The following is a 27,923-nucleotide window of genomic DNA, read 5'->3' as shown; positions in this document are numbered from 1 at the left end:
ACCCAGAGCAAACTGCTAGAGCCATAGATCTCATCTACTCCCCACCATCTTTGAAGTATAATCATGAAACAACTTTCAATAATAATTTAAAGCCATTGGATTTATTTCTGAACCCCAGCTTTGGTACCATGGGGGCTTGGAAAATAACACATAAATTAAAAGCAAACAGAGGAAAATGAAAGTTCCTCAAGTTAAAGAGGTTGGTAAATTAAGTGTCCTTTGGCCATACCACACAAATTAAAGCACTGGCCAGTATCAACCCAAAATACCATCCCACTGGCCATATATACATATATTTACATAGCTGGTGAGGGATGATAACTTTGAAATTTGCTTTGCCTGGCTATTTAAGTTTTTAGCCAGAACAAGCATTAACAGAGAAATCTTTCATGTAACATAAAGTAATATTAACAAGTGACACCCTATTTCAGACTACTGAGTCAATTAAATTATTGTACTGTATGTCAGCTTACTCCTTTGACAATAAAGTATGATGATAATTCATCCTAAGTAAAAGACTTTGGAAAAGTATAAGATGGATACCCTGGAGAGACATTAAAATGGCCAGAGAAGAAGGGAGAGAAGTTATGGAATCCCTGGAATTCTGATTTAGGAAAAAGTATGTTTATTTGAAAGCATTGTGTGGTCTTTGCCAGCATTCAGCCTCTGCCTGTGTGTGTCGGATGAGAGGAGGATGCTCACTCAGGTCGCTCCTCTACCATCTGCAGACTGAATCTGTGGCTCCCAAGTCTTTCTTCTCGTTCATCTGCCACTTGCGCATGGGACTGTTGGGAAACCCCCCCAGACTGGCTGTATCATATTCTTAAGCACTGTACAGAATGACATTTGTAAGATCTGAACAAAGATGTTTTAAGCCCAACTGATGGGAATTATCAGGATATGCCATGTGGATCCGCTCTGGGTCCTGTCTTTCCTTTTGGAAGTCTTTGTACACTGAAACGATTTGGTTGCAGTGATTTGAGTGGGCAGAGCGGGATAAGGCTTAAGAGGAAGACTAACACAGCCCTTCCTTTGTTTTGGTTGGTAAAAACTCTAGATGAGACCTAAACACAGTAGCATGGGCCTTCGAAGCATAAAGAGGTCAGTAGAGAAACCTCTCCAGTGCCTCGCAAGCCACAGAATAAGGAAACTTGTCCCTACATCTAGGCAGGTGCCTCAGCTCCACTGAAGACAGAAATATCTCAGTGCCACAGAGCTGTTTGTTTTTAAGAAAGTGTAAATTTACTTGCATGTTTTAAGTTATTATTTTAGAGTATCATTTTCTCTGCGTTCTTTGATTTCACTCAGCCAGCAGAAGCCCAAATCTAAGGAAAGGAAGAGTTAAGGTACTAAATACATGCAACCAGATCTCAGCTTTGTAGCTTGACTCCGACATCTCAGGTGTCAAGGATGCTTATGGAGACAATTTTGCCTCCATATCGTATGAGTGTTCTGCCAGTTTTCTGTACCTCAAGCAAAATGTCAGTATGGTTTAAATGCACATCATTTTTGCTGCTAATGTGGTTATTTGCCACATTGTTTAACTTGGAGACCAAGAGCCCTTTTGATAGATCTGATACTACTTTCTTGCACAGCAGCCTGTAACAGGGTCATTAGATGCTACAATAATAAAATTTTTGTAAATCAGAGTTCTTAACATGAGAGGTTGGAATCACAGGAGATCCAATACCAAGGTCAGCTATTTATCTGCTTTTTCTGATGCAACTGGTATGAGTCTAGGGAGAGAAATTAAAATCTTCCCAAGGTTGAGTTATATCAGCTTGTGTAATTCATCTCCCAAAGGAAGAAATGATGCCAGCCCTATCTTTAGGAATATTTAAAATTAGATGAGATAAAGCGCTAGGAGATGTCCTTCAGAAAACATTTGCTGGTGACCTACATGAAGTAGTCTCTAAGAGCTTCAGCTGCCACATTGAGGCAGTATTAGGGCCATGACGTTCTGCTGAGGTGGCCAACCAGGGCCTGACCTGGGGTACAGGTCTCTTCCCCTTCCAAACTTCTTTGGTGCTACCTTAGCACTGCTGACATTCAAAGCCAGAGTGGGCGTTCTCAGCTTTGGACTCAAAAATGTCCATAAACCAGACCTCAGAAGAGGACTATGGCTGTTTTCTAAGAAATACAAGAGCTTACAGAGGAATTTGGATGAGGTTCTGCTGAATGATAAGAGGGTGGCTTGCAAAACAACCTCTGGCCATGCTCCGTAGCTAAATCCTAGTATTGCCATCAAGCAAGACGACTGCCCACTGACCACCAAATGCTTGAGGATTAGCTGCTCAGAGAGACCACCTCTTTTCTCAGGCCACATGCCCCAAGGTTTCCTACTTGGAGCCTCGCTGGTGTGGATCCCTGCTCCCTGGGGGGGGTGGGTGGGTCGTGCAGGCAGCATCACACAAACTCTGGTGGGAACTGGACAATACGTATCCCCAGGCCTTTTGCATAGTGCTGAATTCCTCCTCCCTATCTCATTCCTCATCCCCAACCCTCTTTTCTAGGAAAAATATCAGCTTGCACAGAAACACTTCTTTGCAAAGAACATCTGTGTCCTCCTGTGTGATGAATCACTGACCTGCAGAAGGAGCAGGCCAGGGGAAGGCCACCAGAGGGATGGGGTTGAAATCAGAACAGGGAAGGTGGATGATCAGGGTGAAGCAGAACAAAAGCCCACCCCGGTTAGCATTGCTTTAGCATTTTTCCTTGAGCTATAAATCCAGAAGTGAATGAGCCAGAGCCTCCCCAGATCAACTCAATTGATGCACCACACGAAGCAGAGATGGATTTGATCAAATCGCAGGGATTGTGTGTGTCAGAAATGTGTAAAAGCTTAGTGTCAGTAAAATCTGCTTAGTGGGTAATTACTTTGTTTTCTCAGTTTCTTAACTGTACCCATTAAGAAGAAATGGGCTGAAACCGACATTGGACTTGATGCTGGAATCTGTTTTCGATCAGCTCTGTGTTCCACTTCTGTCGGCTTTGTCTGTGTGCCTGTCTCAAGAGGCTTTCCTTTTTTTTTTTGGTTTGTTTTGAAGGATGGGAGGTTGCTATTTTGGGAGACAAGATAAAAGCTGTTTAACTCGAGATGGGGAGAGAGAACCTAACGATCTCCTTAAAAACCAATCCCAGTTTTAGTTACGTTTCCGCAGCCCTGGGCGATGTTGTGTTCTCTCTTGCCTGCAACCTCCCTGGGTAGTTTGGCCTAACTAGGTCTGGAAGCTGGTTCCCTCACTGGTTTGCATTAAGCTGGAAAGTACCAATCGGGCCCAGGGAATTGGCTGCAAATCATTTGTGAAATCCTTCTTAATGACAAACTCCATCAGGCGGTGGAACAAGGCTTCAATCACTTCCTTACAGCCTCCACCGCACCGTTACCCTGACATGACCCCAACTTCTCCCCTGTTTGTTAGGCTTCTCTGCAGCTGTGACATAATGTTTTTGATGGCAGGGTTTGGAGGAATTCTGCTTGTGGCAAAGCAAGAATCTGCTTCGAATTAGCACTGCACATATTTATCAAGTCTACATAGCATGGCTGCCTGTTGACAACAGTCCCTTCTTCTCCCCCCCGCAGGTTGCCCCATTAGCTCGCTTGACCTGCCAAGGTTGGGAGGAAACGCAGTTGCTGGTGTCCGGGCGCAGCCTCCCACAAGCCCAGAGGAGGGGCAGGAGGTGAGTGATACACCAGGTGTGATGCCCAGAGCTAAACTTGCTTCCTTAGTGCCAAATCCTGACTTTTGGGTTTACTTTGAGGGACTCGGGGGGTGTCAGACACTTAGATGACTCCTTCGCCTCACTGCCCTGGTGCTGGCTCTGTCCTCCACGCTGCTCCTCAGCTGGAGCAACCCCTTCTCTACTGGGTTGGTCAGGTTGCAGCAGGTCAGTTCATCATCTGGAAAAACCACGGCACAAGGGAGATGGTTGCACAGTCACCTTGGAAAGAGCAGATTTGCTTTGTGTGATCCTGCTTTTAAAGCTGCTTTACCACAGTCACTTCCAAGAAAACACCACCAGGTACCCGGGAGCCGACCCGGGTTGCGTTAAAGCCACCTACGCTGCTTAGCAAAAGCTGGGCAGGAAATTCTTCTCTCTTCATGTCTAAATATTTAAGATCTATTTATTTATTTTAATTCCTGTTGTGCATAGGGATAAAACACAAATCCTTCAAAGGTTTTTCTTATTATGAAAAGCAGCAACAGAAAAAGACTCGTCTAAAAATAGATGGATATTTAGGGCAGCCCCCGGTAGCGGGAGACACAGATTCAGAGGCTTGATTTCACCAAGGAACGTGGTGTCTCCAGCATCCTACGCATCCATCTCAATGACAAGGGCCTGGCACCGTTGGGCTGTGACCAGAAACACCATCCTGGCTAGAGAACCTTTCCTGGAAAACTGCATCTAACCCAGCCACTTTCTACACAGCATTTTGCCACAGTGTAATTTTCTAATGAAAAGCTGTTTTGTTATAAAACCCCCAACTGGATCTATTTTTACTATTGATTTCAAACAGAGCAGAAACAAGCACAGCACAGTTTTCTTTTCCTAAAAATCTCACCTCTTTAGCCCAAGAGTTCATTGCAGTTCCTATAGACAGATAAAACCTGCAGTTGCCCTTTGAACAATAAAATTAGTTCTTGTGCTGGATAGTTAACAAAATCAACAAATGTGACTCTAAAAGTAATTAAATGAGGAAAGCAGCTCCTGTTTTTGGACCTCTCCTGACTACCTCTTGCAGAGTACCAGAAGCCCTGGTAAGAAATACAGAAACTATATGAAAATGACTGAAAGAAAAGAGAATAATGAAAATTAGGTGAGCACTGAAAGAAAGCAAAGTGAAAACTTTGTGTCACCAAGAAAGAAAAATGTCACCGTTTGGATTCAGGAGGAGAAAAGTACCAAGGTGGGAGATGAAAGAATAATGCAAATGCTTGCGGGCAATTAATAAGGTTCCTTCCCATCCTGAATCCACACATATAGCCTTGATTTGCTGCACTGAGATTTCAGAGAACTAATCCCAATTATGAACTCCAGGTCTAAGACAGCACAGAATAAGCAAACAGCTTATCAAGGCAGAGCAAGCATTTGCTGGGGTCCTTCCTTGCTTCCTTCAGAGGTCTGTTCCCTCTTGTCTCAATCGGTCAGTAAAATTTTTAGTACGGCATATGAATTTTGGTCTGGCAGATGTGAACTCTGTTACTGAAGGATTTTTCCAAATGCTGAAGAAAATCAACAGGTTCCTAGTGTCTCTTGCTGAATATAGTGGTATTTGTGCGTGATCTATATCAGGGGGAGAGGGATGAGCAATGCCCGCAACAGAGAAACAGATACAGTGAAAAAGCAAGTATTGCTGTCAAGTACTGGTGGTTTTTATTGTTTTTCTGGATGTGCCATAAGGTTACGCAGATGCCTGGATCTGCACAACCAAGCCAAGATGAGACCAGCCACTAGTCTCGCCAACGACATGCAATACTTTGACTCAAAGAAACACACTCGTTTTCCAGCTGGAAAGGGAAAGGGAGGCTGACCATTTTGTTGCACTCTTAAGCTATTGAAAAGTTTATATCAATTTAAAACAGACTCTTGGGGAGAGTACAAAAACAAAGATGAATTTTCAGACTGGGACCTCAGATGCCAAATTGTAAACCCTTGGCTAAAAGGTCTTAGGGTAGAAACAACTGCACAGCATTAACTGCATAGCAGCGGTTCATACAGGAGCCATAAGAATAAAGATAGTATTTAGGAAAATTGCGAGGCATTTCATTTGGGTTTTAGTGCAAGGTCATGGGATGCAAGCAGCTTTGGGAGAAAAAAAATAATATTGTTTGAGAGTAAAAAGAGCTGTACAGCAAGCACCAATCCTGCAAACTTTATTCATGAGAGCTGTTGTGTTGATACAAACATCTGTCCAGTGGGAATACTCCTCTGAGCCCGGGATGACTCCTCCTTGCAGTCCAAGATAAAGAGATCATGACACTGGGCAATGGCACCGTAGTCTCATGCACTCACACCACCACTGCGAAGAAGGACAGCAGATCGATTTTGGTGTTCTTAATTTATTTGAGCTATTTTAAAATTACAAGTCCCTAAACCAAGTATTAGGTCTGCTCAGCTTTTTAAAAATCCTTCTAAAAGGTTTCTGTTTGTTTATTTTTCAGAGAGTTCTGTTTGCTTGGCTTTTGGCCATGAAAATATAGTTCAATTTAAGATACTAAATATGATTGTACCAGGATATCAAAAAAAGCATGATTCAATAGTCTGTTACGGGGCTCAGAGAACATAATCTGATTCATACAAGTATAATGGTGCTCCCCTGATTTGTGAGTGCCACAGCCCTGTAGAGGAGAAGTGTTAATGTTTGAGTGCAGTCCCACTGATTTGGGTCAGTTTTACTGCTGTGCACCAGCTGATTTTCTCCTGATCTCCTCAAATACACACGAGCTGTGGTGTGCACTGTGCAGCCTGGAATGCGTGTGAGTTAAGGATGTTAAGCATGACCTGTCTACTGTCTTAAAATGCCGATGCCTGAGTAATTCTCTCTGTATGATTCGTTTAGCTTTGTTGTTCCTCAGACCGGCCATACAGTTGTTTTAGAAGGTGTCCTATTTTATTGCTGCAATGAACAAGGGAACTTTCTCTTTTCCCCGGTTTTCAGAAAATTGTGGGATGTTAGGAAGGGATCAAAGAGAAAGAAGGAAAATTGGTCATTTTTCCTCTGAAGTCTCCAGTTCTGAACTTAGTTAGAATCTTCCATGTGTCCTTATGGACTTAGACCCTCTTGACACAGTCTCTTAAGCCAATGAGTTGCAGCAGTGACTGAACGCAGCCGTGACTTCAATCTCCTCAGCCTTTCCTGGGCGTCTTATTCACTAGGGGAGCAAGATCCCCAGCGGCAGGTCCAAACTGATGCCCACACTGGAAGCAGCAGTTCAACCTGTTAGACATTTCCACTTTGCATGAAGTTTACAAGCTGAATTTTATCATGTACCTCCCTATATTGACATGAGATCTCATTGTAGTTTAAAGGGAAAATAAATCTGCAGGTGCGTTGTTACACAGTAGAAGGATTATAGAGTTGTAATTCAGATATCTAGCAATAAAATAGAAAGCACTAAGTAGGAACCTTTCATTAGCAAACTTCTGCAATGTGCTAATTTACCTGTTCCACTGATGATTCCTCAAGTGAACATTTATTATTGAAGACCTGAATCCTGAGGATTTGGATAACAGTAACGTGCAAATCTTCTTTCCCCTTCTCATTAAGCTCTGCTTTAACTGTGAGGTTTAGGATCTGCAGTCTTTGCTGACCCCCCAGGACAGCCGCAGGAAGAGGGAGGAAAGGAAATAGTTTTGTATTCAGATCCAAATATAAAATAAACTTGATGTTCTTTTCTCCCTCATCAAGCGACTCACATTCTTCCTCCCTTCTGACTTCCCCCGACACTGCAAAATCAGTGCACTTTGGTGAGTCCTTAATGCAAAGTCCAAGAGAAAAAGTAATCCAAGTACAAAGTTGAATGTTTTTCTATTTAAAATGCAAACAGGATAAAATCTGCAGCTTTAACTCTTCTGTTTTCTTAAGAGAAGAGTGTTCACCCCAGTCCTGTGCGGGATTCAGCAAAAGAGAGAAAGGTACTTTCGATACTGTCTGATTCTTGTTCCAAAACACGGTGAGGCTCCTCCTGAAGCTCACAGCTACAGTTTCCCACCCTCGCCACCCTCTCTCTTCCCACTCGGGGCCAGGACAGGCAGTCAGTGTCCCAGAGGGCGAAGTGAGAGGCTGTATGGCTTGGAGAGAAGGCAGGAAACACCAGGAGCCACCCCAAGATAAACCTATTGCCCCACAAGTCCCATCTATTTCCCACAGATCCGCGAGGAACACGTAAGGTGCTGACAAGCCCTGAGATTTTGGCTCCCTCTTAAGAGTTAAATCCATTTTGCTGTGACATGAGCTGTTCTTCCCAAAGCGGAGATCAGCTGGCAGCACCTCTAAACCATGGGAAGCTTGAGAGGGCAAAGCTTTGAGCTGATGCTTTGGGTGGGGGTGAATTTGCACCCCTGGCCCCACTCACAGGGGTTCATTGCACACACGCATCCAGCCGCTCTTTCTTCTCATAACGTGCTTTCATCTCACCCCGTTTATAAGAAACCAGTGACCACCCCACCCTGTCATACAACAACTGTAGGGCTATTTACCACTTTGAAAGGAAATCCCATGTCACAACCCCTAGGAGCACAAGGAATAATGTCCGGAATTCCTTTATCTGTGACTAGCCCTGGCGCACAGTCTCTTTCCCGTCTCTTAAGTATACACAAATATATTCTTTTCTTTTGTCAAGGCAATGGGCCCAGATTTTAATGATGGTTTATTAAAAAAAAAAAAAAAAAAGAAGGCTTTGGCAAGACTCAAGAACAAACGTTCTCTGACTTTAGGCCCTTTTGTTCTTCAAGCTGAACCGTTACTATAAAGAATAAGGAAAAATGAATCACTGATCTTTGCCCTCCATAGTAAATTTGACCTCCGCTGTTTCAACAGTACCTAAAATTGGTGTCCTGGGCTAATCAGGGAAGTAATGTGATAAGTTTCTCTCCGTGACTGCTCTGCAGGATGATTTTGTTTAAAGTGATCAAAATGACTCTTTGGGCATTTTGCAATTTTTTTAACCCTCAGCTGCTAGGCTTCTCTTCACATCTCCATGCCAAATTTTGCCCAAATAAAGGCTGTGCTTATCTTATCGGTTTGCAGAGTGATGGAATAAAAGGCACTAATGGGCACTATCAATTCTGAGGGCAGTGCTCCCCTTGGTTGAGAGGATGGAAAGTGGTGAGACGTGGTGTGTACTTAAATGCCCCCACGCACATGGGTTGAGAGCTGCGGCCATTCTCTGTACCATCCAGGCCTTGCAGCACTGCAGCGTGTTCTGCCCATGCTATAAAGAAGAAGATCAGGGGGTTATGTGAGACATCCTGTATCCTGGCAGGTACAGGGCATCTCGGTGATGCTTGTGCCCTTCCACAGTAGGAGCTAGAAGGCTACAGGGTTATCCCGAGCAGCACCAGGTGCCTCTGTGTGGGCAGCAGAATCAGGCACTGAGATTTGCCAGCAGAACAATGCAGGGTGCAACCTGGACCACCAGCTCCAGGAGAGAGGGGAGGGAAATCTATAGTAGGAAACGGCTGGGAGCAAGGAAGTTGCAACAGAAATATTGGCACCAGCAGTCTGAGGGAGGCGGGGGAGGCAGGCAGGAGAAGGAATCTTTCCAGGAAAAGAACGTTTGTATCAGATACTTCCAAAAATAAAATATCATCGTGTCAGTGAAATGTTCTAAATATTGGCAGCACTGCTGGCTTGCCCCACCACTCTTTTCAGCACTCTTGCAAATAATTTTCAAAAAAGTATTTATGATCCTTCACTTTTGAGTCCTCTCATGCAAAGAGAAAGACACATGCTAACAGGGGACCACGGAGCAGCCCCAAGTGATTCGTGGCACCCTCTTCTCACTGGGTGGTGATATTAGAAAGCTGACAGCCTTGTTGCAGTACAAATAACTCACCAGCTGGAGTTTACTGGCTCTTTTATTTATATTCCTACAGCACACAGGCAATGCCAGATGTGCTGTCCCTGATTCATGTACATTGTGTTTGATGTCTCTCATCAGAATCAACCCTGGGCTAAATCCAGAAACTAAACTGTTTTTAGCAGAGATAAATATTTAGGCAAGTCTGTGATTGGCAAGAACCTGTCCCTCCCTGCGCATCCCTTTTAAAGCTGAAATAAAGGTAACAGCTCAGAGTGTGAGCACATCAAAGATCTTGTCTACACGGGAGGAACACGGTGTGCTCTCGCTGCCCACTGAGTAACTGCCATTTAAAAAGTTGCCAAGGGAGGGGAGAATTTGGCAAGAGAGGACCTTCCAGGGGCTGAAACCGGAGCATTTACACTGCATTGTGTCTATGTGCTGGACCACAGCATCAAATCAGCTCCTGCTCTTATCTGTGTGCTGTCAGGCTTTCTCCTGTCTCCAGGGCATTACAGGCGGTTGTTGATAGTAGACTCTATCGTGGACTCTGACAACAGGGGGGGAATAACTTACACTGCTCGCCCTGCCTTTTGTCAGGTGGGGATGTGTGTGTAGTAAGCAGACTTTGGATGCCTGTTAGTTGTAAGTCTTGATTTTCCTTTGCCCTCTGTGTTCTGCCCCACAAAGTGTGCATATAACCTAAAGGTTTCAGGTGTAGGATAGTGTGTGCAGAGGCTGTTTACATGGGATTTTCCTTGCTTGTTGACAAGCTCATTTATTTCTCCACTCACTGAGTGACCTACACCACATGAAGAAACCCAGCACACGTCTCTGATCTTGGGTGCAAGGTCTCCTGAGAATGGCCTCTCCTTCCTATGCTGGGATCTTCCACAATTCCCGCAGCTTTGGCTTGCCAGTCCTGCCCACATCATGGGGACGGCCTTGACCAGAAGCCTTTTCAGAGAAGGAAGGATGGTCTGGCTGTGCAAGGCTCAAGTGAAGGGACTGAAGGAGTTCAGGGTGGCTCCTCTCTTGTTCAAGTCAGTGATTTCATTGTGCCACAGCCCATACACCAGGTAACCTCTTGTACTACCCTGCTTACAACAAAAGTACATGATACTCTGAACTCCCAAGGGAAATGGCTGTGTGAATTCAATTCATGCAAATCAAAGTAAACTAGTTCCTTCCATTTCCCTGCACTGTCACTTTGCAGTCAGTGACAGTGATTTAAGGCCACCTTACTTATGACTGGGCTCTTATTTCACAACTTTATTTGCTTGGCCTTAGTTTTCCATACGGTCCGATGCAATGAGGACATGAGCCCATATATTACAAATCATCTAGGCTAATGTTGACTGTAATGGATCGCAAATATTCCTAACCCCCCATGTCAAAAAGACTCGTGTCTTTACCAGCATTGTCCCAGAAGGGAGAATCCACTGTGATACTAACATGGTCTCATTATAAAGTTGCTGCGTGACTCTGAATGTTTCAAAGACATGAGACTGTTGTGCAACACAACTGGAAGTCAGTTCTTAGTTTCGCCAACCCAGTGTTTATGGCTGCCTGCGTGTCTGTTCTGGGAAATGCTGATTTTGGATGCAGGTACTACGGGGAGTACACAACCTGACAGTGTTGGTATCACTGATAAAGGCAGGCAAGCAGCACAAACTTAGCACAAAGTACCCAAAGTCCTGGGTAGGGGGGTTCAGAAATACCTCCCTATATTGTACCCTGCCTGATATCTGCTTTTGAACGAGGTCAGAAGAGATTGTTATTCCCATCAGAGCATTGCTGTGTTGAAATGTGGAATTTTTCAGGAATTTTTCATTAACGTTGGCTCTGGCAGATAAAATATTGGCCATGCCAAAGACAACATGCTTGGGAATATGTTGCTTTTGAGCACAAAGATACCGTACCCTTAGCACTGCAGTTCACGCAGCAAATGGATTACCTCAGCTGACAAATAGAATAATAGCCATGAAAACTGATAATGCCCAGGTATTTTGTTTTACCTATATATTTTCATCTTAATTAAAGTGCCAGGATAGCATATTCCAGTGAAAACTCATTTATGCTGTTCACTTTTAAGTGAGAGAAACCGCTCAGTAAAATATTAAGCAATTGTAACTCTAGCTTAGCCTTGGAGGTAAAGATCAACTTTCTACCTCTTCAATAATTTGATCTTTTTTGGATGTCTTAACTACACGTGAAAAGAGCCAGATTATTGGTCACATATATCGAAAGCAGTGGCTGAATGGGTGCTAAGTGTTTAGTAGCCTTTCTGGGCTGGCGTCACATATGTACTTTGTTCCAGGGTAAGTGAGGAATTCCTGATAGCCGTCATCCATAAACCCATCAGCTCCCTGAGAGCTGTGTATGACTGTCATTCTGTGAGGCAGATTTCTCCCTCCCCAGCCAGGCATGGCCAGCACACCTTCATACCTCCCTCGCCCTCCAGATACCACCACACAGATCTCCACTGAGACATTTTGGTTCCTGGGGTATCTTTCTGCACTGTGGTCTTCTGTCTCCACTGTCTCCAGCTCACTTCATTCCCTGAGACTTGCAGCTCCCATCTTCCTTTGGCATCACCTTCGCAACCCCACTCACGCTCAGGCAGTAGACTGCTCTCTGCTAATCCCAACCCCAACCCAGACCCTCATCCTAACCCTACACAATGCCCAGCTCCAGCCCTGACCCTGCCTGGGCTCCTTTTGTCCCTTTGGCTTCTCTCCTACCAAGATGTCCCAGCAGAGATGTCTTTGTACCTGCTGGAGATGGAAATGTGTACTTACAGTAAATACTTAAAGATCTGCCTGGCCAGCTGCTTGGAAAAAACAAAATGCTTTCCAAAGAGGAACAATGTCTCTTTTTGTCCTTCTTCCCACCCTTGCTCAAGACAAAATCTTAAGAAATATTAAAATAAGCTTTAGAGGTTTAGTCTCCAGGTATGAGAAAAGAGGATGCGTGAAATGGGTTGTCCTGTTTGTGTGTGCGCCATTCATCATCTGTTTTCTGTATGGCCGTGCCATACACCTTCTAAGGGCCTTTGGGGGAAAAGATCCAATACACTGTGCTCCAAAATGAGACAATCTTTTGTGGAACTGATACTTAAACCTTAGTTGTAGCATTGGGTAGGTACAGATGTCATAGCAAAACACCCATGGCTGAGAAAGGACAGTGCCAAAATGGCAATAATAATAATAATAATAATAATAATAACAGTCTGCATTTCTAAGATTAGTTGCAAGATGGCTTACAAAGGGATTTAACCTTGCAACATGTTTGTGAGGTTGGTAAGTAATTGCGATTATATACTGCTGGAAACTGAAGACAGATAAGATAAGTATCTTGCTTAAGGTCATGCAGGAAGCCTGCAGCATGGCAGGAATTAGAGCTCAAGTAAACTGGCTCCGAGTTCTGCCCTGGGCTGCAGGATCATCCAGGGAAAGGCTCTCTTTGGTTTCTGCAGGGGCTGGAAGGAGCTGGCACAGGTGAATATCCGGTGTGGGCAGCAGTGCCCTCTCCTCTGAAGGTGGCCAGTGGGGCAAGCGCAGGGGGCAAGGAGGAAATGGAGTGCCAGAGGGTATTTTGAGCTTCATGCTGCTCAGCTGCAGCTCTTTCCTCCTCCCAAAAAGTGTGCAAGTTTCCAAAACAACGGAGCTCCCAGTGAGGGGGATTTCTCCTTGTGCTTCTCAACTTTGATAAATCCAATATTCCCTTGTGCAGTCTGATACCTATAATCACCTTCTTTCTACTGGGGTGAAAGCAGTAAGAAAACAAATGGGCTGTAAGGGCGTGAGGGCTACCTTCCTCCACGGAGGAGGGGACGCTCCCCATGAACACTCGGTCGCACTCCAGGCTCATTAACCAGCTCTCCAAGAAGTACCTCCAGCATAGATGTGCGCAGGGGAGATGAGAACGCACTCTCAATCTGGAATCCTTTAACTGTAACAGACACTCAGCAGGGGAATCCATTAGACAGGAGCTGAAAATTAGCTTTGCAAATTTCTCTGTGCCAGAAGACACAGTCGGAATGAAAACTAAGAGGCTTTTTTGGAATATAGTTGCAATTGGAGTGGCGCTGCATTCATTTGCACCTGTGTATGTGTGCACGCCTGTGTGTGTGCTTCATTACTCCTCCGAGGAAACTAGCAACCTAGTGCATCTGTGTGGGCCAAGAGGCTGAGGAAGGTGCTGCTTTAAAAGAAATTCAAGAAGAACTGTAGCCTTGCAAGCCCTGTGCATCGCTGCCGTGCACCTGGTGGTACCCGGGACGTGTAGAGGCCGTGCAAGCCGGCGTTAGCAGGGAGTGGAGTGTGGGACACACCTTTGGGATGGGACAGGCAGCATTGCAGAAGCAGGAGTCACACTCCTCAGACTGCGCGAAGCTGTTTGCAGAAGGCAGGGTAGGAATGACTGATCTAGTCTCTAATCTTTTTCATCTGCTTGGCTCCGTTCCCATGCAAAGTAGGTGAGAGCACGACATGTCAGTGCAAAAGAGCAACAGCCAAACCCCAGTTCTATAGAAGTCTGTCTGGAGGACAGGAGAGAGATTCATTTCTGACAGTTCGCTGTATCCCAGCCCTAATCCTTACAACCTTAAATGCCTCAATTTCTCTGTAACTTCAAATGGCTTTTTCCCTGGTGATGGAAGTGAAAGATGAAGTAAATCTACTGCAGTTCCTGAGCTGTTTTTTCTCTTCAAAACATTTATCGCCCCATCCCTCCAAGGAGGAAGGGAAATGCTAATCTCCCTGGTTTACAGAAGAAGAGCAGAGGCACAAAAGCAGAAAACATACCTGTGCTGCAGAGGAATGCAGTGCCAAAGTGCCCAAAGCACTACAGGTTTGGGTGGTACCTATGAACTGAAGAGCGCAGTTCATGCAGCAATCGAGCTGTGGTCCTGAGCAAATTGTCCACATTAATTAGGGCAGTGAACACAGCTGTAATTCCATCAGCCATTTCCCATCCAGAGATTCTGGGAGTTCCTGTATCATACCCTGCTGCAGCCCCTGTTCTGGAGTTAGTGCTGCCAAAACCATTGCAGATGTGACCCAAGTGAGCTCCCCTAAGGTGTCTGTCAAAGGAGAGGGGACCGAAGTTGAGTTACTTAAAAATCAAGGCTTGTGTCCAACCCACCTGACATCCTTGTTGGTTGGAACATGGCATCTGGCCAGCAGCACCCCATCATCCATCCCCCAGTTCAGCCCAAACCCACAGACCTGGCCTGGTCTCCTCTGTTCCTGGTCTTCCCACTCACTCCAAAAGTGTCCCTCAATGCACCACCACCTCTGCTGAAGCACTTCCAACCTCAGGCCATTCCTGCAGAGAGGCTGCTTGACGTGCAGTATGTCTAACAAGACAGCAGTTCAAGGCAGAGGAAGACATCAAACCAAATTATGCCTGAGTTCACGTTCCTAAGAATGTAAAGGAAATGCAGCCAAAATGAACTATACAACCACAGAAAGTTAATGTATGCTCATTTGTATATCAGCCCATTGTCCAGGGGACTCTCCGTTTCCTCTCGGGCTCTATAATGAATAGACCTATAAGAGAATGTTATGGTGGCAGAGATTTCTCTTTTCCTACTATTTAACTCTGAACAATATAGAATCAAAACAAAAAGGGAGCCTTTCAAAGGCTAGCAGTACAATGCACACTAAAGGACATCACTTCGACCGTTAAATGAAAGAGCTCAAGAGAGACCTTTGCCCCGCGTATGCTGAGAATTCCTCTCAATTCCTTTATCCTATACACTCACTGCAAGGAGCTCAGCACCTGAGATACCCTCCTTACACCCAAGTGTCACTACTTTGCTTTCACCTACTAGCAGATGTCAAGACCACGACTGGGATAAGCAGAAAGATTTTAAAACAAGAAAGATGACTGAAGGAATTGGCCTGTCCTGGACTCTCCTAATGATGCTCTTTAAGGTCTTTTACTGTCTCTTTTTAAGTCTGGTTACCCTAGGTCTAGATTTAAGGAGACTGCGTATGGTGACACCAGACAAGACCAGATATATTCAGTCTGGGAATTAAAGAATCGGCAGCCCAAAGCAATGGCTCTGCAAAGCATTAGCTCCCTGATTCACCAAGGTGAAGTGTTTATCCTGAGCCATGATGGTGATGGCTTTAAAGATGTCAGTATCAGCTATCATTGCTTCTCCAAGAATGCAAAAGAAACACATAGAAAGAATTGTCCAGAACCTGTAATAGCAATCCCAGCATCGTAGAATAAAGCCTTCAGTATTTTATTTTCCTCATACACATCATCAAACACTGGGCTCTGGATTATAGATCACACTTGGCCTTTTGTTCAGGAAAAGGGCTAGTTCATCATTAAAGTGATTTCCACCTTATCCATCACAAAGTGAGGTCGCACTAGGTGTGACCCAGGACAGAAGCAGCCACCTGAGGAGAAGGGGTAGTGACAGCACCGCATCTGTGTGAATGCACATCCCTCTAACCCCTCTCTGCACAAGGAGAAAATCTTTAGCGAGTTTTTTTAGTGCAGCAAACCAGCCCCTAAAGGACACTCCGCAGTACTGCACAGGCAGCGAGAGCCGCCCAAGGCACTTGCAGACCCTGGACCGAGTAGTTGCCTTTACAAAAGAATCTGATTTACGCTGGTAAGAGATTCACGCTGTCAGCTTTGTGTCTTCTATTTCTGGCCAAACTGATTCAACCCAGTCATTTATCTTACAGTGATTATTCCTGTTTTCCCAAGCAATAGCTGCCTGTTTCAAAAGGACACCTTTCTCTTTTTAATGTAAACTATCTTGAAAACGAGATCAGTTATATCAGAAAGATGTTGAGTCCAAAATTTTTAGGTCAAGTGGTCAGACCGAGGGAGGTCCCAGGCACAGATAGACAGAAAGGCAGAGTGTCAAAGTTGCATTGCTCAATGCCAGACACGAATCCATGGAGCATTTAAAAGCCTATATTAATGTTTTAAAGTGCAGTGATACTGTGGTATTGTACAGTGGAAGAGCAAATGGCCTTGAACTGCAGCCATGCAAACTCTACTCCATGGAAATCAAAACTAGCTCAGTTTTAGCTTTTCCATTAATCCCACTTTGAGCACAGAATTTTCAGCTTTACGGCCCTGATTTTCTCAAAATTGCCAGCCAGGTTTGGCAAATGAAAATGGAGATTTATACCCAGACAAAACCGTCTCCTTTCCTCTTCTTTTGTCCTTCTGCCAGAAACCCTCCAGAAAGCTGAAGATACTGTCCTGAAGAATGTTAAACCCAATTGTACACATGTTCTAGGGATGGGAAAAGGAGAGCCTTTCTCCTGGGAACATTAGTCTGCCCTTGTAGACTTGTGGGATGTCTCAGTGCCTGTTGTGGCTGCCTGCCCTAGATGATATTGTATACCATGCTCTGACATGCTGGATGGTACATTAGGAAAAGAAGGTTAGTAATTTAATGTTAATAACAACCATAGTTATGCACAGAATTCAATAGAGATCAACTTCAGTAACCAGAAGGCAGCACACTACTTGATGAGTTATTGAATTAAATTAAGAATGTCATTTCTTCACATAGGTTTGAACATTAGATTTCAAATGCAAAGTAAACAACAATAAAAATGGCAAAGTACATGGCTAATATTATACCAAATATTTTTATCCTTGGTATAAAGATCAACCTTTGACATTCCCTGCTCAGCAGCCTGCTGTCTCCCTGAATTCACCTTGCCCAGACAGTTCCTTCATCCCAGCAGTCATCCCATACTGGGTCTTTGTTTTGACCTGCACTTCTCTTTCATTAGGACAAGGTGATATTGCCCAAATTGACCCAGAGAATGAAGCTACCCATGTTTATTTGACTTGGTGGGAAAGCCGTGAGAAAACAATCCAAATGCGAGCACAACCTAGAAACCCCGGAGCAATTCCAAACCTATAAATACATCACACCAAAGAATTGGTTTATCTCCTTTCTGGACAAAGTCAGAACCTGACGGATCAGTGGATTAAGTAATAAAACTGTTAACGGGATCATTAGCTGCTTCACGGTAACAACCGGGCCTTACTTTCCCAGAGACCCACGGTATCATTATATTTGGAAAAGTCATCACTGAGTGGGATGATGAGCTGTGAGAAACGCACGGCTCTTTCAGAGTGAGATTTCAGGGCCAACTCCATTGAGGTCGCAGCCAGAGGAGGCTCTGCCCCGGGGAATCCCTCCCTATCCCATGCTCCACTCGGTTCATGCTGACATAGGATTGCGAGGATTAATTACTCTCTCTGGTAATTCCTATTGGGCCAAACCCTGTTCTCTTGCCTTAGCTGTTTGCTCCATCCTTACTCAATAGAAAATTTGCCAAGACTGAAGGAAAGTTGTTTTAAGCATGAGAGCCTCCAGGAGGCTTAGCAGAATGGGATCATCAAAGCCAAAATAAATGTGAAGTGAGAGCGGACGCCGGAGCGTTCAGGAGTAGCAGCAGGGGTTGTTGGGCTGCCTCACGCAACTGGATGTTGCTGCAGTCTCAGTGCAGGGGCCACACACCGGCTTTCCTTCCTCCTAGCAAAGTGAGCAGGTTACTTTACTTTCTCACAGTGAATTTTCCCACCCAAACCAAATCAGGATTTTCCAGCAAGATCGGTGAAATCTCTACCTTTATAAAGCATGCAGTGAGAGAGCAGCTTTCAGCCAGTTCTTTTCTCACTCAGATTCTACCAAAAAAAAATGTATAAACAACCATAATAAAATAAATGTTCTCGGTCACACAAAGGCAAATTCAAAGACAGGCTATTGTCTTCAGCCAAGCTACAGCTTTAAACCTGTGTAACTGAGAGGAAAGCTTGTCCCAAGAGCATGAACATGAAATGAGAATAATCCAGACATCATCCATTTGTAGAGAAAAAAATGTGGCAGGCCGAAAGGTTAGCCAATTCTCTCTGCTTCACACCATGTAATAGCTTAAATTGTGTTTAAAAGGTTCTCAGGGTGACATCATTGTTTAGATTCCCTTGAATCATCCTTTAATTGTAACAGTACAAACCCCTTTTAACTAGCCAAATTTGCTGTTTAGCTCTGTCCTGCTGTGTCATGCAGCAAGAGCTGATACAACTTCCTCGCCTCATGCACATCCAGAAGGAGAGCTGGGAAAAACATTTTCCCAATAATGCACCTGGGCACTGCATTATTATTGCTTCTGATATTCCTCACGGGTAAAGGAGCAAAGTAGTACCTACATTTTTACGTAGTGGATGCTCATGAAGTCCCTTCCCTTCTCTTTGCCAATTAGCAATGATAACATTAATTCAGGAGTGAGTCGGCAGTGATTGGAGCGGGTACCCTTCCCTAAGCGGAGGTGGGGGACGTAGCTAGTGACCCAGTGCCGGACAACACGGCACCTGGGGGATTTATTTTGCTGCAAGTAAAGACAGAGACCTTGAGGTTTGCAACTGATAATCCACAGCGCTTTACTTCCCTCCTTTCAAACACTCTCGCATGCGCCTTCCTGTTAAGGGTTCTGGGCAATCTCTTCCAACAGCCGTTTCCTGTATGAAGGCGTATTGTAATTAGGATTGCCCACAAGAAGGGCTTCCAAAAGCTACTGTGTGGGCATGTGTTACGGCCCCTCAGGGAGCCGGCTTCAGGCAGCTGGAAGAACAAGTGAAGAAGCAGAGGGGAAAAACACGTTTTATAACTCCTGGAGGACACACTGTCGTAGGCATCTGCACATGAAAGATCTGAAACACCCACCCCTGAGCAACCCAACCCAAAAGCTGCGGAAGTCCAGGCTCAGTATCAGCTTTCAGGGATGATCCCTATGGCTACAAAAGGCCAAAGTGAGCCCTTCTCAGTAGCTGTGAGGGAATTGAGGATGAGAACTGGGATTCTGGGGGGCCCCACGCTCACATCACCCACTGCAGGCTTCTAGGGACAGGGAGGAAATTGCTTTAACTTCTAAATTATTGTATTCAGCACTGATTTCAGTTAGTGAGATATGAGTTAATGGCAAACAGGATGAACGCTTTACAGAATGTGTATATGTGTATCTGCTGTGTATTTGTGTGGAGTACCCCAGTGAGCAGTCCCATTTTACTCCCAGCTCAAGAGGAATAGGCAAAGTAGCCCCATGGTGCTTGGTCCTTTTCCTGCAAACTGACCTTAGTATATCTGTAAGGAAGAATTTAAGGTGTGCGAGTTCTGAGCTGCGGGCTCTAAGGAAGCAAACGTTTTGGCTGAGGTGTTTTAGATTCACGGAGATTTTGTAAAAAAAAAAAATGGAACAGGTAATGACTAGGTCAAGTTTCCTTGACCCTCAAATCAAGAACAATCCCAGCAGGGCTGAAAACTCCCCTCTCTACTTCCTTGGCAATCATGTTCCCACAGTTCAGAAAAACACAGGAAGATCTAAGGAAACCTATGTGGAAATGCAGAAGACAAAGGCAAGTGATCTGAAAATAGAAGGCTGGTCCCTATATTTCCTTTACATTCTGGGCCTGAGTTTGGTTTTTGGCTGAATTTTGAACTCTTAGGGACCATATGCTTTTGCCATTCCCTGCAGGGCACAAAGGAAAACTGGCTTGTTCAGCCTTTCTTCATTTGAAGGGTTAGACGAGGTTCTTTCCTTCTTGCTCAGTAATTTCAAGGACTCAGCGCTAAAATCTTTACTGCTTAGAGCCACAAGAAAAGCCCCAAACCCTGGTTACACACACCCCACGCACTCACTGTGGCTTCTTCTGCATTTCTAGATATTGGGGCGGGAGCCTTGCAAAAATTGCTTCTTGTAAAATTGAGTGCAGCAGGAACACTTAGTGCGTCTGCTTGCAGAAAACAAGAGATTCAGCCACAGGTTGCAGGCAATCCCACTTTAGCTTGCCAAAATCTCTGCACCAGGCACAATTTTAAAGGCAAACTTCATTTTAGTACAGGGAAGAGAGACTGTGCAGTCTCCTGTTATGGAAAGGCCGATAAATTCCTCTTGGCTTTTTCTAATGTAACAATTCAAGGAATCCTGAGCCCTGAGGGGAGTTGAGGAGACATCCAGGAAAGAGGGGGAGAGCACGAGAGGGGTGTAGGATGTAGCGAGGACAAAAAGTATGTGCTGTAAAGACCAACTAATCCAAGGACTTGGAGGTGAGGGTATTGGACTGTCTCAAAAGCAGTCCACATTACTCTCTGTCCATCAGAGCACACGGCTGTGTTACACTGTTAGTAGCAGCCTAATACCAAAGTTAACTACATTTGCACAGGGCGGTAGCTCGGCTGCACTTAGTGTGCGAATTCGCTGCTTATATTTCCAAAGCCTTTGAAAGCACAGAGCTTAGAGGGCCACTCGGGTACATAGAGAGTAATGCCAGTGGGGCTGTGTCCCACTGTGTCCCTGGCTCAGCTACGGCAAAGCCCCATCGCTCCAGATTCACCTCTGTACAGCGGGGACTGAACTTGATCCAAGAGATTCTTTCCCGTTTTGTATTCTAGTTATTGGTGAGTGCAGGAGACATGATCAGCTTGTAAAAGCAGTCACAAGATTTGCCTGGTTCAGTTCGGAATTGATGTTAATACCTGGTTTGGGGTGAGCTGGGGCTCCCCCACACGTGTTCAGCGCTCGGGCAGTGAGGATTTTACACAAAACAGGCAGCCATCAGTTTTGCTCATCACGGCCTCCTGAGCTTGGAGTCCCTACCTTCTCTGAACCTTCCTGCTTCCCCACTTGAGGCAGCGGCTCACGGACAAGTCTCTAAGGTCACACCTCTCATACAGAAAACCTTGCTTCACATGATTTGTTCTAATCTTGCCTTGCTTCTGATGATTGCAAGCTCTCTGCTGCGAAAGTTCTGCTCCCTGGGGCAAGCTTCAAGCATGCGCTTATATTAAATGCCATTTCCAGATAATAACCTTGGCTGGTTGATTTTGGCAGCTTCTACTCTTTTCTCTGTGGCCTTAAAAAGAAAAATTAGAGAAGTGCCTAACTTGGTGAGGAGAGATTGGTTCTCTATTACGCACGTTTTATGCCAGGTTATTTAAGTAGCTAATTTTTCCTTTGGTCACTGCGACTGAGTACAGTTGGATGCTCTGTGCAAAGGCGAGGACTGGAGGAAGAGAAATGTCTCGATGGGCACTGCAAAGCCATCGTGTCCTTTCTGAAGGAAAACACTAGGGACAGATCTATTTTGTTCCTAGCTGTTGTTTAGATGTTCCAAACATCTTTTAATTACTTCCACTTGTAATTCCCATTCCAATGACATCAGACTGATTTAGAGCAAAAATGGAAGGCGGAGCAAGGCTGATCGGAGGAACTATCAACCTAAGCCTGTGAAGTTCTGTTGGGCAAAGCTCAATGTCCTTCTCCTACTCCCTCTGAAAGTCAAACGCTGCCTCCTGGAAATTTCTTGCTTAGTTTTAAAAAATGCAGGTTGCTGCTGCTGCCCCCAAAACCGTTTTGCAATGTAAACTGAAAGCAGCTTCTTTACTCATCCTGTCCTTTGCTGATGATCAAGTGACCCTTGTGCATCTACTTTCCAAATGGCTTTGGAAGCAAAAGACAAGATTCATCTTGAAATGTATATGGCACAGGGAAGATTTTCACCCTCCTTCAAACTGTGCTGGCAATTTGGAAGACAAACTCACAAAAAAACCAGATCACCTACCCCTGGCTGTACCCAAGAACTCTCCTGGGGTGGCTGGAAACCTTTCACCCTTGTGCATAAACCCACTGGCAACATAAACACTATATATTCAGCCCAACTTGATATATTACTTCAAACTGAAGTAGATTGAGCTATTGCTTTGTACAAATACTTCACCATAAAATGAACAATTCAGAGAATGTATGAAAGGCCAGAGATAACTCAAATGTACCTCATTGCTCTTATTTAGATTGATAGGTATTAGCAGACCACTGGGGAAATCTGCACAGATAAATATTTTTTAAAAATTTTGTAAGTCCTTACAACAGAAACCTTCAACAAACAATCTGGTTTGTATTCTCAGTGTTCTTTTGGGTATGATGCTGTTTTTTAGAAGTTGAGGGAGTATTCAGAAATACTTTACATTTTTTTCCTTGCCTAAAATGGACCAATTAGTGTAAAGAGATTTCCAGTTGGTTTTGAATGTGGCAGCTTCAGGCAGGAGGCTCATATATCACGATCTTAAAAAAAGTCTTCTCTGCTTTTTATAACATTTTCCCACAGTAAAGCAAATGTTTAGGAATAACACCAATTAAGAGAGACATTTTTGGTTTACTAGAACTGATCAACAGCCCAAGTTGTCAGCTCTCCAGTCCTCAACCTGCCAGCACCGAGTGCCTCAGAGACAGGCAGGACCATACCCTTCATCCCTCTGATTTGCACCAGCGCATCCCTGAGCCCGCAGCCTCCCCGGCTACATGCAGGGAGCATCCCAGCCGGCAAACCCGGAGGAATCCGGGCTCCTGATGCTTTTGACTTAGCTACTCATACCTGGTATAATTTAAATGTTATAGCAAGCTAAATTGCCCATCCTGGTATATTCTGTTTGTAGAAAGGGTTGCAAAATGAAACAAAAAAAAAATCTAGTTCAAATGTGCTTTAATTTCAAAGCGATCCATCAGGACCTGATTTTTATTCTTGACTCTTGTTAGTTTTCCAGTATTAAATCACTGAAATTACTGAGTTTACTCCAATACTTGAAAAACTATTTGGATTGCTCATATATCAAAAACTTTTTTATGATAATGGCAGGGGGTAAAAGATACTAAATTTTTCATGCAAGATATAAGGTGTTGCTAGTGACAAAAATTCATTGCAGATTGGTTCTTAAAGGGCTGGTTTTTAACCAACCCACTCCGTACCTAAAACACGTGCCAATATCTGCACAATAATTAATGCATCTTAAGTTTTGAGCAGATAGACCCTAACTAGGACTCTAAGGAGTTGAGCATAAGCTGTGTAATAAGCAAAAAGTAACTGGAAATTTAATGATACTTGTAGAACTGTCTTAGGAAATTTAAAGACGCATAAAACATTTTGAAGCTGTGTTCTATAATAAGGCAGGACATTATTGGGATGATGTTTGCATGGTCTCTCCCCCCTGCTAAACACCCCCAAGGACTGAAAGCACTGGATAAATTACGAGTTCCCTAAAGGAGACCATCCCTTGATCTAGATGAATTTAATGGCTGTGGGTAACTCCTGTCCCCTGGCATCTGCAGCACCTCGGCAGCCGTGGCAGAAGGTAACAAGAGCACGGTTGCCATCAGCTGCTGGAGAAGGAGAGGGCACTCAGGCTGCTTGGTATGAGCTGAGAGAGCATCCTTTCACTTGGGCACCTGGGAAGTCCTGACCAGGGAGGTGTCCCTCGGCCACCTCGGCCCTCACTCAACACCTCAGGTACCCAATGTCTTTCATGGCTGTAAAATCTTCCATCTGCATTGCAGATGAAATCGGATTTCAATCAGAGTCACCCTCTTCAGCGCAACTGTGCCTAATTTTCACAGAATCACAGAATGATAGGAGTTGGAAGGGACCTCTGGAGATCATCTTGTCCAACTACCTTGCCAAAGCAGGGTAACCCAGAGCAGGTTGCACAGGACGGCATCCAGGCAAGTGTTTAATATCTCCAGAGGAGAGTCCACACCCTCTCTGGGCAGCCTGTTCCAGGGCTCTGTTACCCTTAAAGTAAAGAAGTTTTTTGACCCCAAAAGTCCCAGAGAAGGTTTAACCTACCGCCTGCAGAATAGATTTGTGCCTCTAGTGCCTTGGGAGGTCAAAGAGAGTTTCATTGAATTCATTGTTGGAGATGAACTTTGAGGGAAAGGCGATTGAGGAGTTAATACCTCAGTAACATCAGTACTATCAGGAATCCTCCAACTTCCTGGCCCTGTTGCACTTTGGCTTCCAGCCTAATTAGGGCACACAGAGACAGTGCTAACATATTATCTTTTCCTAATGATGGACAAAGGTCTGGCATCCATAACACTGCTTCCAAATCCATCATCAGCCTTTGCCTCCAGGGACAGTTAGCGATGTGCCTGCCTTCCTTTCTTTGCCCCAGGATGAGGCCATTGCCTTCTCTCTGCCTTCTCTGTGCCTGGCACTGATGGGAAAGGGAATCTGGACCAAATTCCAAAGCTATTAGGACCAAAATTATTAGGCCTTATTGGCCTGATATTAGCCAAAATATTAGGTCCTTACTGATAAGAAAGGACCCACGTCAGCCCTGAAATGTGGGTGGCATCTCTAGCCAGGTTTTTCACCCACCTCCTCAGTAACAATATTCTGCTTCATCCTGGAGCCTCAGGAGCACCTGTGGCAAGACACACTTTCTCCCTTCTGCCAAAGGCTTGGCATTATCTCTTTCTGACCAATCAAAGTCTGGGGCAATTTATGCCTTTGTGGAAATCACACTGGCTTTCTGGTAATATGCCTTCTATGGGCAACTTTTCCAGAGTATTCAGCTGTTAAAACTAAGGCAACATGGGGCTGGCTGCACACGCACGTGTCAGCCAGATGGAGCACATCACGGGAATTCTCCGAGGGCTGGGTGAGCTTCCTGTGCCCCAGGTGCAGCTCAAGGTGTGGGTTCTGGTGTCCGGCGTGACTGCCTTCTCCAGGGTTAACTGAGACACTGCTGCCATGGGTCACCAGGGTTTCTGTGGTAGATGGAGGGTGTCCTTTTTATCTGTAAGCTTTGCTGCTTCAGGTTTTTCTTGGATAAGAAAAAAAGCTGGATAAGCCCTTTGGAGCATAATCTCAGGCTGTTTCAGCCTGGAGAAGAGAAGGCTCCAGGGAGACCTTACTGTGGTCGTTCAGTACCTAAAGGGGGCTTATAAGAAAGATAGGGACAAACTTTTTAGCAGGGCTTGTTGCGACAGGACAAGGGGTAATGGTTTTAAATTAAAAGAGGGAAGATTTAGACTAGATATAAGGAAGAATTTTTTTACACAGAGGGTGGTGAAAGGTGCCCACACAGATTGTCATTCCCAGCAATGCCACCGGTGCAGGTTGCCCGGGGAGGTGGTGGATGCCCCATCCCTGGAAACATTCAAGGTCAGGTTGTACGGGGCTCTGAGCAACTGGATCTCATTGAAGATGTCCCTGCTCATGGCAGGGGCGTTGGGCTAAATGGCCTTTAAAGGTCCTTTCCCACCCAAACTATGCTGTGATGCTATAATTCTATTTATTCTGTAGGTAACCGTGGGGAAGGTGCTGCAGGGGATACGTGAAATGCACTGGGGTTAATGCTTGCCAATCAATTCCTGTCTGCAGCAGGAATGCATTAAATCCCTGAATGAATCCAAGAAAATCAAGGACAGTGATGCTTCACAGTGTTTCCAGAAGCTATCCTCTTGATATCAAACTACAAATAGATTACGATATGCTAAAGAAGCGCCAGTCTTGTGCTGGGAAATACATTCACCACCACCCCCCCCCAAAAAAAAAAAAAAATATATATTTATAAAATAATCATCATTTCTGCCAGAAGGAATTCCCCAGTAAGTAACAGCCCGTCTCCCTGACGCGATTTGTGGTGTCACGACCGAAGAGCGGGGTGAATCCAGTGAAATCCTGACGCTTAACGAGATTGGGAAGAGTCACAGGGCGGGCGGAAAAAAACTCTTCCAAATCTCATTAATCTCTGATAGCGGCGAAAATCAGGAGGAACCCCCGCAACTGCTCGGGTCGGCGAGGGGAGGGGGGCGCGGAGAGCCGCGGGGGCTCCACGGAGCTCTCCCCCGCGGCTCTCCGCGCCCCCCTCCCCTCGCCGACCCGAGCTGCCCCAACGATCTCCCGTGGGATCATCGGGAATTGGAGGAGGGTGGGAAGAAGGAGAAACCCCCGTGTGAACGCCTCTTACCGTGCATCAGGAGCAGCCCCTGAAGGGCATAGACGGCCAGGGCAGCGCTCGCCCTGGGGAGCATCTCCGGTGCCTTGGCCAGGGGTGTTTGTGTTGTGTTTTGGGGGGGGGAGGTTGACAGCCAGATCCCTTGCGAGGAGAGAAGTCCGCAAACCGGGACAAGTTTTCTTTCCAGCAAGAAGTTCCTGAAAGCCGGCGGGCTGGAGCGGGGAGGGAGGGGAAGAACAAGGCGTGCAGAAGTTCCCACTTGTTGATTCCAGTTAAATTGTTCTTTCCATTCACCGCTTCATCCTTGGGCTGCGGAGTTTGTTTTCCTTCTTCTCCTCTCGAGGTGTCTTTTTTTTTTTCCTCCCCCCCTTTTCCACAATAACTTTATTCCTCCTTTCCCCCTCCTTTTTCTAACTCCCGGGGTGCCGGGGGAGGGAGGGTTAGGAGAAGGCTCCCCAGCCCGCCTGGGTGGTGCGAAGTAACTCAAGGAGTTAAAAAGCAGAGCGAGACACCAGAAAAGTTTGGCAAAAAAGTTTCCTCCAGTCAGTGAGTCGCTGCTCCGAGCAGTCCTTTCGCTTGGAGTTTGGGATAAGGCGGCCGAACTGAAAAGCCTCTTAGATGTATTTATCCAGGGAGTTGCAGGTGCTGCAGAGGAAGAAGGAATCTCTCAGCTCCAGGGAGTTTTGCGAGGCGGGACGAGAGGGAGCTTCCAGGTCCCCCAGCCTGGCTACCTGCCGGGGGACACGCCGGGACGGGCAGCGGGCAGGCAGCGGGGCTTGGGCATGGCCAGAGCCCGCCTTAGGGGGTTCTCTCTCCCTTTTCCCCCACCCCTCTGGGTTTGGTTGGCTTTCGCTGGGAAGTTTGATGCGAGCCCGAGATTCTTTATAGGGACAGGAAAAAAAAAAAAAAAAAAAAAGAGGAAGGAGAGACGTCACCAGCCGAGGCAAGGGGACTTCACTCTCTCTCCCTCCCTCCCTGTCATTTCACAGAGCTCCTGGATTTCCTGTTGCTGCTGCCGCTGCCTGAGATGGGGCAAAGAAATGAGCCGAGTTGTCCCCCGTTGCCTGCCAGCATTGCCTCTCCCTGCAAAGCCGGAGCTGCGGGAGCATCAGGTGGCAACATCTCCCCCCAGTCCTGCCCTGCTTCCCCCAAAGGCAGCCAGGGTGACAGCATCCCACCCCCCACCCCCCCCTCCGGCTTCAGGGGTCTAGGGGCTCTAGGGCATGGGGAAGGGACACCGCCTGAGAAGCAGCGTCCCTTGCAGGAGGGCTGTCTTTGCCCCCCTTTCCCGGGTTTTTTAGCAGTTTGGGGTTCTCTTCGTGCCGCTCGGTGTATCCTGCTGGAATGCCACCTCCCTGCCCTGCTGCCTCCCTTCTTGTGGCAGCCACCCACTTGCTCTTGGGGCTTGGAGAAAGTTTCTTGCTTGATTAGGATATTCCACGCAACCCTCATGGAGTTATTATTTCTATAACGCAGCTGCCCCCTGATCTCTCATGGGTTTCTCGTAGCAGCTGCCTCTGTGTCACCTGAGCATTATCTCCAGGCTCTTGGGTGTAGACAGATCCACCCACACGTCGAGGCTTCCCACCTCTCTGCGTGCCTTCCCT

General features: G+C 45.7%; 1 protein-coding gene across 1 annotated transcript in view; it reads right to left on the bottom strand.

The window, feature by feature from the left end:
- Positions 1-27,064, bottom strand: part of LOC141464295 (vascular endothelial growth factor receptor kdr-like) — a 131,346-nt gene extending 104,282 nt beyond the window's left edge. Inside the window, exon 1 of the mRNA XM_074147101.1 lies at positions 26,329-27,064. Within this exon, the coding sequence (XP_074003202.1) occupies positions 26,329-26,392 (64 nt within the window). The 5' untranslated portion in view covers positions 26,393-27,064. The remainder of the gene's footprint in view (positions 1-26,328) is intronic.
- Between the last annotated feature and the right edge of the window lie 859 nt (positions 27,065-27,923).

The sequence above is a fragment of the Numenius arquata genome, chromosome 5 (assembly GCF_964106895.1).
Source record: "Numenius arquata chromosome 5, bNumArq3.hap1.1, whole genome shotgun sequence".
Classification (NCBI taxonomy): Eukaryota; Metazoa; Chordata; class Aves; order Charadriiformes; family Scolopacidae; genus Numenius; species Numenius arquata.
This window is presented reverse-complemented; position numbering and strand designations above follow the sequence as displayed.